Genomic DNA, 17223 nt, shown 5'->3' with positions numbered 1-17223 from the left:
TGCATCAAACAAAACACGGATTAATGTGGCGTGTTTCCGAGTTACAACAGTGCTGATTCAGCAGCCACAGTAGTGTTTTTTCTTCTTCGGGTCAGTGATAATTTCCTGTATGTTTAAGCTCTGAACTTGACTTCATCATACAGTATTCTCAGATGTAATTCTTCAATGCACCTAGCTAGGTCTTGCATTCTGTGCCATCTTGGCCATATACACTAATCAGCCACTTCATTAGGCACACCTTCCTATTACTGGTTGGAGTTCCTTTTGCCTTAATTCTTTGTGGCATAGATTCAACAAGCTGCTGGAATTCCTCAGATATTTTGGTCTTTGTTGACATGATAGTATCACACAGTTGCTGCAGATTTGTTGTTTGCGCATCCATGATGTGACAATCCTGTTCCACCGCATCCCAGAGGTGAGATCTGGTGACTGTGGAGGCCATATGAGTACAATGACCTCGTTGTCATGCCCAAGAAAGCAGATTTGAAATTTTGTTATATGGCATGTTATCCTGCTGGAAGCAACCATCAAAAGATGGGTACACTGTGGTCATGAAAGGATTGACATGGTCAGCAACATTACAGGTAGGCTGTTGTCCAGTTTTAGTAAGCCTGTGCAAATCGTAGGTTTCCATTTCTTAGTCAAGTATCATTCAAAGTTTCTTAAATCAAGTAAGACATCTTGACCATTCATACTTGCATAAATGCATTAAGTTGCTGCCATGTGATTGGCTGGTTGAAATGCTTGCATTAACAATCGGGGGTAATTAATAAAGTGGCCAGTGATTGCATGTTTAAATGTATAATATTAATGTGTTCAATCCTGTAAGGAAACTACTTCTTATTAGTGTGGCAGTGGCTCACAAATAGAAGTGTTATATACAGTAAACAAACACTACTTCTTCTTCTTCTTCTTCTTCTTTTTTAGTGTTATTTAAACGGGGCTTCATTCCCAAAAATCCAGATAAATGAAAGCAAACTGAACTTTAATACAAACTGCTATCTGCTTGTTTCTTCTGCAGGTTCCAGGCAGTATGATGGACATGAATGTTTTAATAGCATGTCAGCTGCTGCTGGAGCAGGTTTTCAATGAGGGCAACAGTCTGCTCTTACAGCATCTCTACCAGCACCTGCTCTTTAATTTCCGCATCTGGACCAAAAGCCACTTTGCTGTTTGTCTGGGTAAGCCACAAGCAGCCCCTTGTTGTGGAGTAATGCACCTGTGAACCTTTTAATGTCTGCCGAAGCTTTTTGTGTCCCTTTTTATACATGTGCACATGGTGGGAGGAGAAGGAGACGGGTCAAAGCACAACAGAGTGGGGGCTGAATACATTAATGTCTCAAGTTCAGGCTGTGGGACGGGTCAAAAGGGAATCGGTGACTGATGCACCACTTCAACGCCCCGTGTTATAAATTGCTGCTCCTCTTCACCACAGTCTTGCATATTAGTTTGACATTTCTAAATGTCAGCCTGAAAGAAGATGACAAAAGTATTCTTTGTCTCCCAAAGCACACATACAATACCTGCAGTCTGTGATAAACAAAAGCAAGCAGCGGATGAGGAGGAAGTACGGCGTTCAGTACATACTGGATACCGTTCGAACATACTACAGGTAAACCTTCTGTTACGATGATGAACGGTCACATTAGGTAAATGATTAGTGTATTCAAAAATACTCATCACTCTTATCGGGTTATTGTAAATATCCGTGTTTTGTTCACTCCCCTTTGATACCAAAACGTTGTTCCTCAGATGGGATTTCATTGAATTCATTGAAATATCTTTGGTCACAGTGTGGAGAAAGACGGCAGCTCTCTGTCTGATGAGAAGCAGACGATTCAAACCTCTCTCTTCGCCTTGCTGAAAGATTTTCTTAAGTCTCCTACACAAGAGGAGCTTCACTGCGTCCTTGCCTACGTTCTGACTGTAGGAGAGGAGCAGCAGGTAATAACTCGCATGTTTTACAGCTGTTTTTATTTCAGGAGTTTAAAATTGCTATCATTTGACCTTTTCCGTGTAATATTTTACTCCTAATCTCTTTTTCTTTATATGTTGTTTTGGTATATCTGCACTTTTCGAAATGCTCTTTGTGCAACTTCAAACTTTACCCTCCCTACTCCACATTTCTTGGCTCTTCATCAACCTCCTCCTTCACATCTTTCCCGTGTCTCTCTCACTCAGGTGGTGAATTCCTTGGATGTGCTGTATGAGCTCTTGAGGAGCAGCCCTCCTCGCGAGCAGGTGCAGACAGTGCTGCTGGAGTGGGGCGTGGAGCAGCTGTACAGTTTGCTGCTCAATCCAAGCTTTGGGGATGAGGCCAGAGAGAGGGTCTTCAGGGTGAGATCCAGTCACCGGACCTCTGCTTAACATATTGCAATTTATTAAACAGCAGATATGTGCATCGTACTGTAAACTGTGAAAATGGGATCCTCACAGTTTCCCTGTGGTTACCTTCTAGGTTTTGTACAAGATCCTCAAGAGCGAGCGTGTGTCGGAGCGCAACAAGCATCGCATTAAACTAAGGGATTTTGGCTATCGTGGACTTGTTTGCTGTCTTGATAACATTCCCGTAACCATGACCACTGTCCGGTGTCTGTACGAGCAGGTCCTCGCTACAGGTAATACAAACACAAGAGTTTTCCTTTTATGATGGAAATGGATGACAAAAAACATTTATCTGATGTTTAGATAAGAAAGCTGCGCTTTAGCCCAAAATCAAGTGCAGTGGTCAGTCCTGTTTTTTGTAATGCTTTGAGAAAATAATATAATAATAGTTATAAAACGTTCTAATAATGACAAAATAGTGAATTAAATTGAATGTTTCACTAAAGGTTCATAAATGTATGTAAGATTAAAAAAGCAGCAGGCAGAAGTCCAAAAAAGAAACTCTCTCCCAACTCGCCTAGCTTGCTTTTTCATGCCTCCCAGACCTTCTCAGATACAATATGCTGAAAAATGATTGCAGGTTTCTGTTTGAAAGTGACGCTGAAAACATATTGCCTACCCCAGCCTTGAATCGACTAACCAAACAAACTGAATAAACAGCAATAACTTCCTTCCATTAAAACAAGCTTGAAATGATGAAACCAATGAATTAACTGCTGCTCCACAGATGCCAGTCCTAGTTTTAGAGACCTCCTGGCTGTGGCCTGTCTGTCCCATCGAGCTGAACTTACTGTCCGACTGGACGTGTGTCGCAAGGTCAGTCTGCTTAAGAAGTCGTGCTCTTATAAAACTGGCTTTTTCCCTCCTATCCCACCAAAAGATTTATTCTCAGTAATGAAAAGCTCTTGTTCTGTTTTACCCCAGCTCTTTCATCTGATCTACTCCAATGAGGATTACGTGAAACAGCTTGCGAAGCAGCCTGGCTGGCAGGATGTTCTCACCAAACTCTATGTGAAAGAGTCCTATGAGGCCCACGCCGCCACCATTGCCGACTCGAGCAACCACACTCCAGCAGAACCAAACTACCGGCCGCCTCTGCGCAGAGAGCAATCCCTGGTCATAGAGGACGCACGCACAGACATTTTCATGAACTACCGCACCTCGCAGGAAATCGAGGATGAGGACGAGGAGGATGAAGGTGGACAGCGGGACATCTCTGAGGGTTTCTCGGATTTATCACAGTCGCCTCCCAGTGGAGGCGGAGGCCCGCTGAAAAACTTCACAGGCTCCCTGCATTTCAAGTCGTTTGACTCGGTGGATCAGGGGAGCCACTCATCCTCTACCTCCAATCCCGTTGACATCGCCTCGTCTCACCATGAAGAAGAGGGAAGGGACTACCATCCGCTCTCCCCCTTCGGTACATCACCTTTTGATTTGGATTTGCCAGGTGTGGGAGAGACTGGCACACACACACCTGCTGGTAGTCTGACCAACACACCATCCCCTCTAGAGCACTACAAACCATTCCCACCGCTCAGACCAAGGAAGAGCTCCAGTTTGTCCAATGTGCTGGATGACACCAGCTATGGGACAGATCCTCCTACTGGAGACACAATCTCCAACACGTCCAACCCACAGGTATGCCTGCTCCCTTAATGCGGGTTTCACTGCACTTAGCATGTAAATCCAGGCTTTGAAATCTCGTTCCTTGTCTATGATATCTGATGAGATTTTGTTGAGCTCCATTTACCAGCTATTGTTCACACTGCAGCAGACCCCTGAGGAGGAGCTGTGCAACCTGCTAACCAACATCGTGTTCTCCGTCCTGTGGAGCGGCAGCGGAGCGGAGGGCGCGGAAGATGTGGTGTGGAGAGAGCGAGGACAGGTATTTTCTGTTCTCACCAAACTGGGCTCCTCCTGCCAGCTGGTCCGCCCTCCCGATGACATCAAACGCAGGTTAGTTACGCGGACTTGGAGAAGAAACGCACCAGGAGTGAGCCTGTCTCGCAGCTGAAAAAACAAACGAAACCACTCCTTCATCTGTATCACCTTATTGTAAATATCTAGAAGCACCGTCTTGTTATGCAGTGAATTATTCAAAGTCTGTTTGCTGCTTTGTGCATCAGCTTGTTGGAGATGATGCTGGAGTCATCACTGTCAGACCTGAGGGACGCCCAGGGAGCGTTCCTGCCTTTCTGTCCCAGTCTCGTTCGGCTCCTCAGGCTGCTGCAGGACTTCCTGTTTGCAGAGGGTACAAACAACCACGCGCTGTGGAGTGAAAAGGTATATTAGCTGATTCATGTAACAGCAACTCATTCAAGTGTTGCATTATTGAAAGCCTGTATTTAACTCTCATAAGTGAAAAACACCAAAGACAAAAGAAAGTCCCTGACAAATTTGATTTAATATTTTATGGTTATATAAGCAAAATGAATCAATACACCAAGAAAAAATATGCTCTTAATAAAACCTGCCAATTTGTAGCCCAAATAATGTCACATTTTCTCCTCTTTATCAGTCCAAATTCTTCAGTTTTAAACACAAAGCACAAGTGCTCAATTTAAGTATAATCAGCTTACTGAATATCCTCATGATTGTGTCTTATTTTATCTCTTTCTATATGTGAGTTGAATTTCAAAATAAAATTCAAGCTAGTACAGATCAGTAACGTTAGCTTAGCTTAGCACAGGGTTTTTAGAAAAAGGTGGCCTGGCAGTTTCTGTGACTGCTCCAAGACCAAGAAACGGTCATAAAATTTGTAAATGTGCTCCACCTTCATGATCCTTTTTACAAAGTACTTATAATGTGTATATAATGTGTTTCTCACTACAAGGTGCTCATCTCCCATCAGAATCAAACAGGGATACACAGTGGCTTACCCCAAAACACCTTGGTTTGTAGACAGAGCAAGCAAGGAACGGCTGTGATTGGTAGAAAGCCTGCTCTGACACCATGCTGAGTCATGACTGACCCTTTGTTGTTTTAAAGGAAGATTTTATTATTTTGCGATGCAGCTACGTTAGCCATTGATTTTCTCATTTAACGCTCAGCGAGAAAATAAATCAGTGTTTCCAAAAAAGATTCTCAGACTTTCCCTGAAAACTAGAAAAGTACTATATAAGAACCAGTCCATGTACTAAATGTGGAACTTGCTCTACTGAAGGGTGGAGAGGCGTGGTTGGGTGAGAAGTTTGCATTTGAATAACCTTTAAAGTCAGGCTGTACTGAATGGCTTTGGATTTTTATAGACGCTGCAAGGTGTGGAAACAGGTCTAGGCTTTGTCTTGAGTTCTTTGTTGACAGATGTTGTTGTTCTGTTGCAGATCTTTGAAGGGGTGGTGAACCTGCTGGACAAGTTAAACGCCTGGCATAGCACCCCTGGAAGTCCAGGAAACACTGAACTGAAGGAAATGGCCCAGATCGGCCTGCGTATCATCACCGGATATATCCAACAGCAGCACCCCACGGTCAGCTGCAACCACGATATTATGCACCAACCATATATGTCAAATACTTTTCACCAAGCATGTCTTTCACAACGCAAACACCTGCAACATTGAATTTTGCAGAACTGTAAAGGTTTACAGTCCCTATCATGATAAGTAAACCCAGATAAAGATAGTTTTTAAATACCAGGCCTTCTATGGCTTTCTGTTCAAAGATATTGCAGTCATACTTTTTAGGGAGTGTTCTGTATGAAAGGGCAGCTTCTCTCTGAGTTATCACGGCTGTTGTGGCTGTTCTCGCTGTAGGATAGAGAGAGCAGTGTTAAATGAACTGACCATAAGGCTTTCCATTACATGCTGCTGGTTTCATTCATCTCCTAAGTAGTGCAACTCCCCCTTTTGTCACTTTAAAGATATATTAACTTAATTGCACTTTGACACATATCACAATTTTTGGTCTACTAAGGAAAGTAAAATGAATCAGGTGTTTGGAGGTAGTCATGGATATTTGCTATGTACACAAGTGTGATTTTGAGGGACTTTTTAACCAGTTTCTTTTTAACTTCTCAATCAAATACTGATATAACACATAAAAAATGTGCCTATAATAATAAATTAGTGTTATTTTTTTCTTTCTGAGATCTATGTGTCTGTTTCCCCTTATCAGGTGAGTGAGATGGCCTATCTCAAGCTCCACAGCCTTCTTCAGACTGTGCTCTGCCTGAGCTGGGAAGAGGTGTGCTTCTTGCTGGGGCGGATTGGTTCCCCCTTGTGGCCTGGTGGTGCAATGGACAACACCAACTACGGACAGCCAGAGACCTTTTCCCACCTTGTGCCCATCGTGCGTACGCTACTTGACCAGCACGCCGACCCCGTCAACCTCCAGAAGCTCCTGCCCAACCTGCCCATCACCAACGGCAGCACCACCTTCGCCCAGGACCTGAAGGCCTATTGTCAAACACTGGAGTGGCAAGGCTTTTACCAGCAGCAGGTCAGTGTCCGCTGAAATGGGGCATTTAAAAATAGATGCCATTTATCTTTTGTTTAGGGAGTCTCGAGAACTTGTTCTCCTCACTAAGCACGTTTAATAAAGCGTGCACTCTGATACGGCTGCCTCTGTTCTCTGTCAGGTTTGTGTACTTTAGGAATATTTGCGGTTTTATTTTCAGGCTTTACCAGTTACCTCCCGGTGGGCAACTGAGAAATCTAATGCAAAGTTTAAAAAAAAGAAAGAAAAGCTATCACAAGTTTAGAAAAATGAAAAGGCAATCTTAAACTCCCTAATGTTGCCTGGTATTTTAGGCAGAGCTTAGTTTATGCTTGTACTTGCACCTTAAATAGTTCATGAACTGATGCCAAACAGACACACTCCACACTGAGCTCAGCATTGATTTATCATTGCGCTGCGTGACAGTGTGTGTTTATAAATCTGCTTCGTTTAGATTACTTATGTATACGGATCCCGCAGTACATTAACCAGTATGGCATAACTTTGGCTAACGTGAAACTTCCAGGGCGCTTTTTTCATGCAGAAAGCGATCACATACCGTCTGTCTTAGTGTGTTTTCAGTTTATTTTTAGAACAGTTTGTTGTAAATGTGCTTACAGTTTTAGCATTTAGCGTTAAAGCAGTAAGAATCTTAATACGCAGTGCTTAACGGTTAACGACAGAAGGTTTATGCCACAGCTGCCCTAAATAAAACAATATTGGTCCTGACCAAAATGATGTTCTTGTCATGGTTAATGTGCAAGCTCTCTAATTGAAATGATATTTGATATTTAGTTTGAATGACTGAGTGTTACCTTGAATAATTTTTGACTTCTCAAAGATGACCAGTGTGCTGGCTGTGTGACCAAAATCAGTTTGCTTATTTGCTTTTATTAACCACTTCAAAAACAGTGTCCGAGCTGGGAGACAATACCAGAGTATCATTAATTCCTGCATAAACTCTGACACTGTCTCTCTGTGTTTTAAACGTGCTGCGGTCCAGAGTGTTTTTGTCCTATCTTGCACTTATATAGCATATTGGAATCCTTTCCGTCTGGCTTCAAAGCCTTTCCTAGTACAGAGACGGCTTTTGTTCTGTTTAAGCTGCGTTTAAATGTGCTTTATAAACACATTATACTTACTTCAATTGCGCCTCTAGGTTCAGCCCACCATGGAGCAGTACGAGCTGGACACGTTTGGGAGGAGCCATGACATCATGTCCAATTTCTGGAACTCGTGCTTCGATGACCTGATGAGTACAGCCTTTAAACAGGAGAAAGAAAGATCTGACAGCAAATCCAAATTTCAGGTTAAGACCTTACGACCTTCGCACTGCAAACTGCCGAAATACAGTTTCGCATCGTTTACTTCATGCATGTGCCTGTAAAAACAGGAGGCAATAGTGGATCCCTGCTTGAAGCGAGCCCGGACTGAGAACAACAGGTACCTCATTTGGCAGAAGCAGAGCTCCAGCCAGCAGGGGGTGGTGTGGCTGCACTGGAAGTCTCTCCGCAGGCTTTTGACCTGTGAGAGAGCAGCATGGGCCAACAGGTACGACAGCTCCTCTCAGCTCTGATCAAGATATCATGTTTAGCTGTGGATTTTTAAGACTAAGTTGTTACTGTGCTCACTACCCAAAATGTTCTGATGTGTACTTTGTGTCTTTGATCCCAGAGTTCAGCCGGAAGTAAAATGGAAATTGTCCAATGCAGAGACATATTCAAAGATGCGCCTCAAACTTGTGCCCAACTATAACTACGATCCACACAGCGAGGCCAGCGCCCTGCGGGATAACATGGGTATGCCACAGACTATAAGCACGTGAGTGTTTTTTCTCAAAGTACAAAGCTGCACTCACCACGTTGCCATATTTCTGTGATTATCAGGAGCTGAAAGCCCCCGTGGCTCCGAACCCCTCCCACTGGCTGTTGCTAAGGAAGCAAAAGTAAGCGACATGGAGGACGATCAGTTAGGAGAAGAGGACCTTCTCTTTTGGGATAAGACGTGAGTTCTGCAGAGCTACTGCCACCTTCTGCAGCAGGTTTCAGTATTAAAAAATGTAAGGTACGGACATCCACTGAAGCTGTACTTTTTTTCAATGCTCGCAGGGCGGAGGGAGAAGACGAGAGCCAGAAAGAAAAGCTGGTTCTGTCTGAAGACTGTGAGCTCATCACCATCGTGGCAGTTGTTCCCGGTCGTCTGGAGGTTACCACACATCACTTGTACTTCTATGACTGCAGCAGTGAGAAAGAGGAGACAGAGGAGGGTGAGAAATCTTTGACACTGTGGAAAAAAAACCAAAACACGTGTCCAAGCTGAGGTCACTAATAAATGTGTCCCCCCAGGAATTGGGTTTGATTTCAAGCGACCTCTGTCACAGCTCAGAGAGGTTCATTTGAGGCGCTACAACCTGCGAAGGTCTGCACTGGAGCTTTTCTTCATCGACCAGGCTCACTACTTCATCAACTTCAAAAAGAAGGTGACGCCTGATTTAAATTGAACTGCTCAGGAAGCTGCAGCCATAATTGAAACTAAAGAGCTTCTGCTGTTTAGTTTCAGTGAAGTCTGTGCTTTTGAAGTTATGAAACTGCGGCTTCTGTGCTCTCTAAGATTCTCAATCTCTCACCCTTCAGGTACGAAACAAAGTCTATTCTAGGATACTCGGTCTGCGGCCTCCAAACCTCTTTTACTTTGGCTCCCGCTCTCCCCAAGAGCTGCTGAAGGCATCTGGGCTCACACAGGTCTTAATTCATATCATTTCTTCAGACATTCTTCAGACAAAGATCATCAATCATGTACATGTTTGTGACCAGTCCAGTATTGATGTTAACAGAAATGGGTGTGCAGAGAGATCTCCAATTTTGAGTATTTGATGCAACTGAACACCATTGCTGGACGCACTTACAACGACCTGTCGCAGTACCCTGTGGTAAGTGTGCCGCACTTGTATCTGCTACCACTGCTATCACCAAAGAGTTTGCACTTTCAGTGTGAGCAAATGCTACAGTGAGTTGTGTGTTTTTGTTTCTCTTCAGTTTCCCTGGGTCTTGTGCGACTACACCTCTACTGTTCTGGATCTGGAGGACCCTGCAGTGTTCAGGGATTTATCCAAACCCATCGGTGTGGTCAACCCACGTCATGCACAGAATGTCAGAGAGAAGTAAGTGGGTCTTGAAGCAGTTCCTGTGTTACCACCTGAATGGATAATATAAATAATTTGTTGACATATTTTTCTTTATTCTTTAGATATGAGAGCTTTGAGGACCCAACGGGCACCATTGACAAATTCCACTATGGCACACACTACTCTAATGCAGCAGGAGTCATGCACTACATGATCCGCATGGAGCCATTCACCACCCTGCATATCCAGCTACAGAGTGGAAAGTGGGTGGGAGTGCTGACTAGTTCAGGAGTTTCTTGAGTTTCCTGGTATCTTGTTTTCTCACACAGGTCTTTGTTGCCACTGTTTAGGTTTGACTGCTCTGACAGACAGTTCCACTCGGTGGCAGCAGCCTGGCAGGCTCGCATGGAGAGTCCAGCTGATGTCAAAGAGCTCATCCCAGAGTTCTTTTACTTCCCAGAATTCCTGCAGAATATGAACGGTAAAGAGTGCCCATATATATATATTTTGTCAAATAAATGCTTAAAGATGAAAAATATTAACTCATAGCTGCTCCATGACTGTTATAGGCTTCGACCTAGGCCAGTTACAGATATCTCAGGAGCCTGTGACAGATGTTGTGCTGCCTCGCTGGGCGACATCAAGGGAAGACTTTATCAGAAAACACAAGAAAGCCCTGGTGAGTCTACACAAACATCCTGTGTCTCTAAAACTTACTCATGCATTTTCTTGTGAGAATATTTTGTTAAGGAAACTGCTAAAGAACGTAATTTCTTTTATCTTAAACTGTAGGAGTCTGAGTACGTGTCCAATCACCTCCATGAGTGGATTGACCTGATCTTTGGTTATAAGCAGAGAGGCGAAGAGGCAGTGAATGCCCTCAATGTCTTCTACTACTGTACTTATGAGGGTAAGGCTAGAATAAAGAACAGGAAAAAAAAAGGAAACTTCACTCAGCATTAATTGTTATTCTGTTTTCTTGGTTGTGGCTCTTTCTTACAGTTTTCTTGACCTCTGTGCAGGTGCAGTAGATCTGGATGCAATAGCCAATGAGAATGAGCGCAAGGCCTTGGAGGGCATCATCAGCAACTTTGGACAGACACCTTGTCAGCTCCTTAAGGTACACTCAAAATATTTCACAGCTTTTTTCAAGATAAATAATAATCTGACTTTTTGTTTAAAAAAAAAAAGCAGCAGTGTTATAACACATTTGTGTCCAATCAGGAGCCTCATCCGCCTCGCATGTCAGCTGAGAACGCATCAAGGCGGCAGGCCCGTCTGGACACTCTCCCCCTGAATATCTTTGAACATATCCAAAAACTCCGGCCATTTAAGGAGGTACGGCCTAAAATCTTTTTAAACTCATTCCTCAACTCAAATAATGAATATTAAGTCATGTTTGTGTATGTGTATGTGTTTATTCGTGTGTGCCTCAGGTGGTAAGTGATGGCTTTCCTGTGGTCCAAGCTGTGGTACCAAAGACACAGACCCGCTCCATCACCCAGGGCTCAGATATACTGGTAAGGACCAAATTCATAACTAAACCCAGGCAGTAGCAACAGTAAGACATTTGTGTTAGATAGTAGAGAAAAGGCTGGTGTAACTTTTGCATTAAGATGATTTTTCCTCTGTAGGTGACCGTCAGTTCCAACGGGTTGATAGGGACACACAACTGGCTGCCGTACGACAAAAACATCGCCAACTACTTCACCTTCTCTAAAGACCCCACGATGAATAATCCTAAGTGAGTGCCTTAACAAATAATACACCCATGGAAACTCCATTTTCTAGGGAGAAAAGTGTTCGTAAATTACACGTAATAATGTCCTGATAAGGGCCCAATTGCAGGACTCTAGAGGCAGGTGTGGCAAGCAGTAAAAGAGCTCTATTTAAAAGCTGATGGCAGAAGAAATCACACTACCCTGCTATTTTTTTCTTTTCTGAGAAGATCCTCTGAAGTACAGGATCCTTATCTGACTCTACAGAAACGGTGACAAGATTACTTTGGGTACTTTGTGCTTAAATTTAAATGTTTTGCACTCATTGCAGCATTTCCCAGGATAAAGAAAATTCCTGATAGCTGGATGGAAGCACAACATCTGTCTGTCCTCGTCCGTGATGATTCAGAGTTCCTTTTAATTTGTTGAAATTTGCTTTACTGGATCTTATTTTCAGCTTATCGTTTCCATGGATCAGGAAGCAGGAAATAAATAACGATAAAAACCATTTGAACATTTTCTTTCACACAGGTTGTAATCTGCAGAAGTCGTGACAGTTTTATGGCACATTATAAATCGTCCACATTTAGACCACAGCTTGCTCTTGTTGTTTGTTTCGAAGTCGCTTTGATCTTTTGCAATCCCGCTTTGTGTCCCAGAACTCAGCGTTTCTTGAGCGGACCTTTCGCTCCTGGGGTCGACATCAGCGCTCAGGTGCTGGTCGTGTCTAATGATGGTCGCCTGCTGTTCAGCGGGGGACACTGGGATTGCAGTCTCCGCGTCACCCAGCTGGCGAAAGGCAAGCTGGTTGGAAGGATCTGCCGGCACGTTGGTGAGTTCTGATGGTTATCTGTCTTAAAGGAATATTTGTATTTTGCATTGTTGCGCATTTATCTGTGTTTCTGTGTGTTCTTCGAAGACGTTGTTACTTGCTTGGCTCTGGATCTCTGTGGCATCTACCTCATCTCTGGTTCAAGGGACACATCCTGTATAGTGTGGCAGGTTCTACAGCAGGTGATCATCTTTATGCTTAGCCTCACTCACATGCAGCAGTTGTAAATTGCACTAAGAAGCAGCTGTGCTCAAAATGAAGCCTTCACGCAAAGAGTCTCTCTTTTCTTTTTTTTTTTGTCATTCAGGGTGGTTTCTCCAGCAGCTTGTCTCCCCGGCCAGTACAGATTCTCTGTGGGCATGACCAGGAGGTAACCTGTGTGGCCATCAGCACTGAACTGGACATGGCTGTCTCAGGATCAAAGGTCAGAGATGTAAAACGTGGACGTGTTAAAGATGAAATAAAAGTACTTATGCTACTATTTAAGAGAGAAATTTAAAGATGTTATGCCAGCGATTTTTTTTAAAAAGTATCTCATTATTAAATGATCTAGATCTGTTTCACACATGAAGTCCAGGCAACGTTCAGAAAATCAAGCCAGGCTGTGGCCCAGTGTTGATCTTTTGCACATGTAGCATACAACAGAAGATAGTATGCTTCAGATGTGTTCTCCCTTCTGGAAATACTCCGTTTTTTTGATTAGAGTGCACAGAAGGCGTCCTGCCAAGCTGCCCCTCAAACTTTTATATAAATAAATAGCATCAAATCCTCAGGGGGCAAACAGAAAATTCAGGTCTGCAATTCTTAGCTCTTATTACAGGAACTTAAACTTGACTTCTTACGCCAAGAGTTGTCACCTCGCAAGCATGACAAGATGACAGGTTTAAGCTTGAAGTGCTGTTGGATCTTTAATGAAGCTCTGCTTGTGCTTCCTGTGTGCCAGGATGGAACTGTGATAGTGCACACAGTCCGACGAGGCCAGTTCTTGCGAACATTGCGGCCACCTAACGAAAGCTGCATACCCGCCCAAATCTCCGGGCTACAGGTGGGAATGGAAGGCCACATTGTAGTACAGACGTCTCTGGAGGAACGCTCCAACAAGAAGGCACGTCCAGTAAACATATATTTTCTAATGCATTCGAATGTACGGCTCCTTTTTTCTTTCCGCTTATGTCACTATCCAAATGTTGCTTATTCCTGCAGGGCAAGTACTCCATTCATGTTTACTCAGTGAACGGCTGTCTGCTGTCTTCTTTCACCATGGAGGAGCAGGTGACTGCACTCCACCTGGTGTCTGAATATGTCATCCTGGGAACTATTCAAGGCAACCTCCACATTCGGGACTTATACAGGTAAAGAGATGAAGAACACGGTGCAATGTTAATTTAAAGGCTGCTAATTTATAGCATTTGCACAAAACTTCAGAGCAAAAAAATGTTTGGTTCTAACTCTTCCCTCTTTTGCAGCCTGGATGCTTTGGTGACACCCCTGGCCTTGAGGGTCACTGTGAGGAGTGTGTCTGTCACCAAAGAGTGCAGCCACATCCTAGTGGGACTAGAAGACGGGAAGTTAATTGTGGTGGGGGCTGGGAAACCAGAGGAGGTGAGAAGCAGGAGTGGTAACTGTCAGATGTGAGAGAGTGGGGGTGTGGGAAGGAGGCTCTTGTATGCTAAATATTTGCTGAAAACAAGGTTTTTCTTATGATAATCGAGCCTTTTTAGAAGTGAAGATTAACGTGCTGGCCCTCCTCCTTTCAGGTTCGCTCAGGACAATTCTCCCGTCGTCTGTGGGGCTCCACGCGCCGCATCTCTCAGGTGTCGTCAGGTGAAACCGAGTACAATCCCACAGAGAATGCTGGCAAATGAGACGAGCGACAGTCGGGAGGAACCCTGAGGACTCTGTAGGATGCATCGTCACACGCTCGCGAGACTCAACAAGGCCTCCTGTCCTTTACAAACTGTAAAGAATAGTAAACTATGCTCTCCAGCCAGCCACTTGTCTCTCTGAGAGAGCAACTATACACTGAGCACTTTCTACTCTTAAATGGTTTTATATTTTATTGCATATTTCATTGATGGTTACACTGTTTTTAATCAGCATCATTCCAAAGAGTGGCCTTGTTTTGTGTATGGAGAAGAGCTCCGTGTTTGCGGTTGTGGACTGCTGTCGAACTGTATGTGCTCTGAGTCATATTTCAGGGGACTGACTCACTCTGATCCACATTCAGCCTCAGACGCAAAGACGAGTCGTGCTGTGAACTCCCCGGGCTCCATGTTTTTCTCCTTTATTGTCGGAGACACGGCTACAATCCCTGTACTGTTGAATGTCCCAAAGCCATTCTTTGGCAATGGCAACTTCTTAAAACTCCTGAAAACTTGAAAAAAAACTACAGTAGATGTTGCTTGAGATTCCCAAATTGCAATACTGGTAATACCACAAAAGGTCAGATTTTGTAAAGAAAGACACGGGGTAACAAGGCTAGTATACTTAATGCCGTTTTATAATGTTTAGTGGTTGAAAGATCCTTATCCTAGCACCAGAAATACACCAGGATACCACATTTTATAATCTCTGCATTCCTTAAGGCTCTAGGTAATGTAAGACTGTTACAATTAAAGCAATAACTGCTTTAATGGTCAAGTATGTGAAGTATATTCGTTTTTTTAACTATGTGGAGTTTGGATGCAATGAACCTCAAATGCAGGGCCCTCTGTTGCCTTATTCATGATAGCGTTAAGGCTTTTATAAATTCTTCTGGAATGGTTTTGTTGCTACTCTGTTCACCATATGACTGTATTCCTGTTATATTTGAGCTCAAAAGTGCCTTTTTCATCTAAGGCCTTGTATAAACACTGAATCTAAAATCACTATATGTCAGATTTGTTGTCCCTGCTGATCCATTTTGAACACACTTTTCTACTCCGCTGTGACTCAGACGTGGATTCGATGAACTGTTGACTGTGCTGGTATTGTAAAACCACTTATGAAGTACTGAGAACATCTGAAACATGTGTGTAGAAAGTCTGTCAGTGAGTTTTAGAGGAATTCACTTCCTGCCAGCTTTTTTTTTTTCCTTTTTCTTTTTTCTTTCTTTCTTTTTTTGTAATACTGCGGTTGGAACAAAGTCGATGTTTTGCAGTGTCATTAATGGGAGAAAGACAAAGGGAACTGTCTGGGTGAAAGCAATACCCATAATATGTTGCACACATAAAATGACTAGTTGTCAGAGATTCTCTGAATAAATGCATAAGAAATGTAAAGGAAACTATATTTGAAATGAAATGATTACTCCTCATTTCAACCTTTTTCTCCACTGTTTGATTCAATGGGTTCAGACTGTCTAAAAATCATATTTACACAGCAGTAAGATAAGGATAAATGTATAAGCTGTGCATTGCTGAGACAGTCTGTGAATAAAACACGTCTTGCAAATACTGATATCGGTTTATGACGTTTTGCTCTAACCAGGGCGAATGCATTATTTCACACAACTATGCAGTAACTCTCAGAGACTTTGAATTCATCAGTTTTAGATGTACGTCTTTGCAGTCATTGCAGTCCCGATCCTCCATCTAAAGCACTTTTGAGTCGTGCTGTATTTTATGTATTTTAATTTTGGTGTTGAAATCATTCGGATTCAAAGTGATCCGTAAGAAACGCCATGCGTGTTGCAGTTGGACTTGATCCATTTCTCTTTCCCACTGTTATTAAGTGGTGGCATTGCTCTAGTAAAAGAAACGTCCAGCTCCTTGTAACTTTAAAGACATTATTGTTTCTGTTTGCTCTCAGTGTGAGAAGTTGTATTGCTCCTTCCCGATGCTTACTTTCAATCGTCTTATTTTCAGTGAACCAACAGCCCTGTTACCTGAGGTTGATCAGATGATAGGGCTGAAAAATGAGCTCTGATTGTGCGTGTGTGTGTGTGTGTGTGTGTGTGTGTGTGAACCCCAGGAGGAAGGAAACTGATCTGCTGCCACAATGTAGCTCATCCAGCTCCTCCATAATCCCAGCCTTGCATGCATCTGTGATGTTAACCCTAAAAGAGTTGAAAAGGTCACAGCAAGCAAGAGCGCATTTACTTCAAGTGACTTTGATCTCCTGGTGGGCCGAACATCCTGTCAGCCTCCCCATAAACGCCTCTATGAGGTACAATTCAGTAGGGTTGGGAGGGGGGAGGTGGGTGGTAAAACTGACCTGTGGACCTCCAGTCAAATACAAACCACAGCGCAGTGAATAAGGGAAGTGTAGTAGGAGGGTGCAGTTGCTCTGATGTGGTCCCTCTGACAATGGAGGGAGGGATTAACACCTCGCTCCCAGTTGCTGCCAGCATCTCCGTCTGACCTCTCCAGACCTGAGGGCAGGCAGAGGGGATTGATTTCATGATATGCTGCAATTTTGGTGTTGTTCAAGATGTTCCTGCCAAGAACCGCAACAACTCTCAAATAGTCCTCGCTCAAACGACCTCAGATCCCAACCCCCGCGTCCTCCTCCTCTTCTTTTTTTTCCTCCACTGGTCCATTTCACCTTGGCCTGTGGAGAAGAACTTCATTTTCTTTCCTTTTTATAGCTTCCTTATCATTCCCAGTCATGTATAACTACAAACAAACTCTGATAAGCAGTTTGTGCTCCTACAGCCAGATAATGCAGACAAGTGAAGGGGGAAGACACTGATGAAGACTGTTTATTTTTCTGATTTATGATAAAACTTGCTTTGAAGGATGGTTACTGAA

At 43.4% G+C, this 17223-nt stretch overlaps 1 protein-coding gene across 4 annotated transcripts in view; it reads left to right on the top strand.

The window, feature by feature from the left end:
• The window catches only part of nbeal2 (neurobeachin-like 2), a 32107-nt gene extending 16182 nt beyond the window's left edge, over window positions 1–15925 (top strand). For 3 of the 4 annotated variants that reach the window (XM_086311957.1, XM_086311954.1, XM_086311956.1), the window contains 35 exons: window positions 1022–1181; window positions 1510–1612; window positions 1794–1944; window positions 2182–2337; window positions 2459–2618; window positions 3113–3201; window positions 3310–4023; window positions 4157–4341; window positions 4512–4668; window positions 5709–5852; window positions 6499–6822; window positions 7979–8128; window positions 8213–8370; window positions 8494–8618; window positions 8706–8823; window positions 8928–9085; window positions 9165–9298; window positions 9453–9560; window positions 9653–9748; window positions 9855–9979; window positions 10066–10206; window positions 10294–10424; window positions 10513–10622; window positions 10736–10853; window positions 10966–11063; window positions 11168–11281; window positions 11380–11463; window positions 11578–11687; window positions 12321–12493; window positions 12581–12675; window positions 12801–12917; window positions 13437–13598; window positions 13697–13845; window positions 13960–14095; window positions 14251–15925. In XM_086311957.1, coding sequence (XP_086168083.1) covers window positions 1022–1181; window positions 1510–1612; window positions 1794–1944; window positions 2182–2337; window positions 2459–2618; window positions 3113–3201; window positions 3310–4023; window positions 4157–4341; window positions 4512–4668; window positions 5709–5852; window positions 6499–6822; window positions 7979–8128; window positions 8213–8370; window positions 8494–8618; window positions 8706–8823; window positions 8928–9085; window positions 9165–9298; window positions 9453–9560; window positions 9653–9748; window positions 9855–9979; window positions 10066–10206; window positions 10294–10424; window positions 10513–10622; window positions 10736–10853; window positions 10966–11063; window positions 11168–11281; window positions 11380–11463; window positions 11578–11687; window positions 12321–12493; window positions 12581–12675; window positions 12801–12917; window positions 13437–13598; window positions 13697–13845; window positions 13960–14095; window positions 14251–14358 — 5361 coding nt within the window. In that variant the 3' untranslated portion in view covers window positions 14359–15925. The remainder of the gene's footprint in view (window positions 1–1021; window positions 1182–1509; window positions 1613–1793; window positions 1945–2181; window positions 2338–2458; window positions 2619–3112; window positions 3202–3309; window positions 4024–4156; window positions 4342–4511; window positions 4669–5708; window positions 5853–6498; window positions 6823–7978; window positions 8129–8212; window positions 8371–8493; window positions 8619–8705; window positions 8824–8927; window positions 9086–9164; window positions 9299–9452; window positions 9561–9652; window positions 9749–9854; window positions 9980–10065; window positions 10207–10293; window positions 10425–10512; window positions 10623–10735; window positions 10854–10965; window positions 11064–11167; window positions 11282–11379; window positions 11464–11577; window positions 11688–12320; window positions 12494–12580; window positions 12676–12800; window positions 12918–13436; window positions 13599–13696; window positions 13846–13959; window positions 14096–14250) is intronic. The other variant, XM_086311955.1, reaches the window with a different exon arrangement.
• The last annotated feature ends 1298 nt before the right edge of the window (window positions 15926–17223 follow it).

The sequence above is a fragment of the Aulonocara sp. 'chitande type north' Nkhata Bay genome, linkage group LG11, assembly GCF_057382095.1.
Source record: "Aulonocara sp. 'chitande type north' Nkhata Bay isolate Kocher_YH1m ecotype deep benthic linkage group LG11, A_spYH_male_GT1.1, whole genome shotgun sequence".
NCBI classification, from domain to species: domain Eukaryota; kingdom Metazoa; phylum Chordata; class Actinopteri; order Cichliformes; family Cichlidae; genus Aulonocara; species Aulonocara sp. 'chitande type north' Nkhata Bay.
The sequence above is the reverse complement of the archived record's forward strand: the minus strand, read 5'-3'. Positions and strand labels throughout refer to the sequence as shown.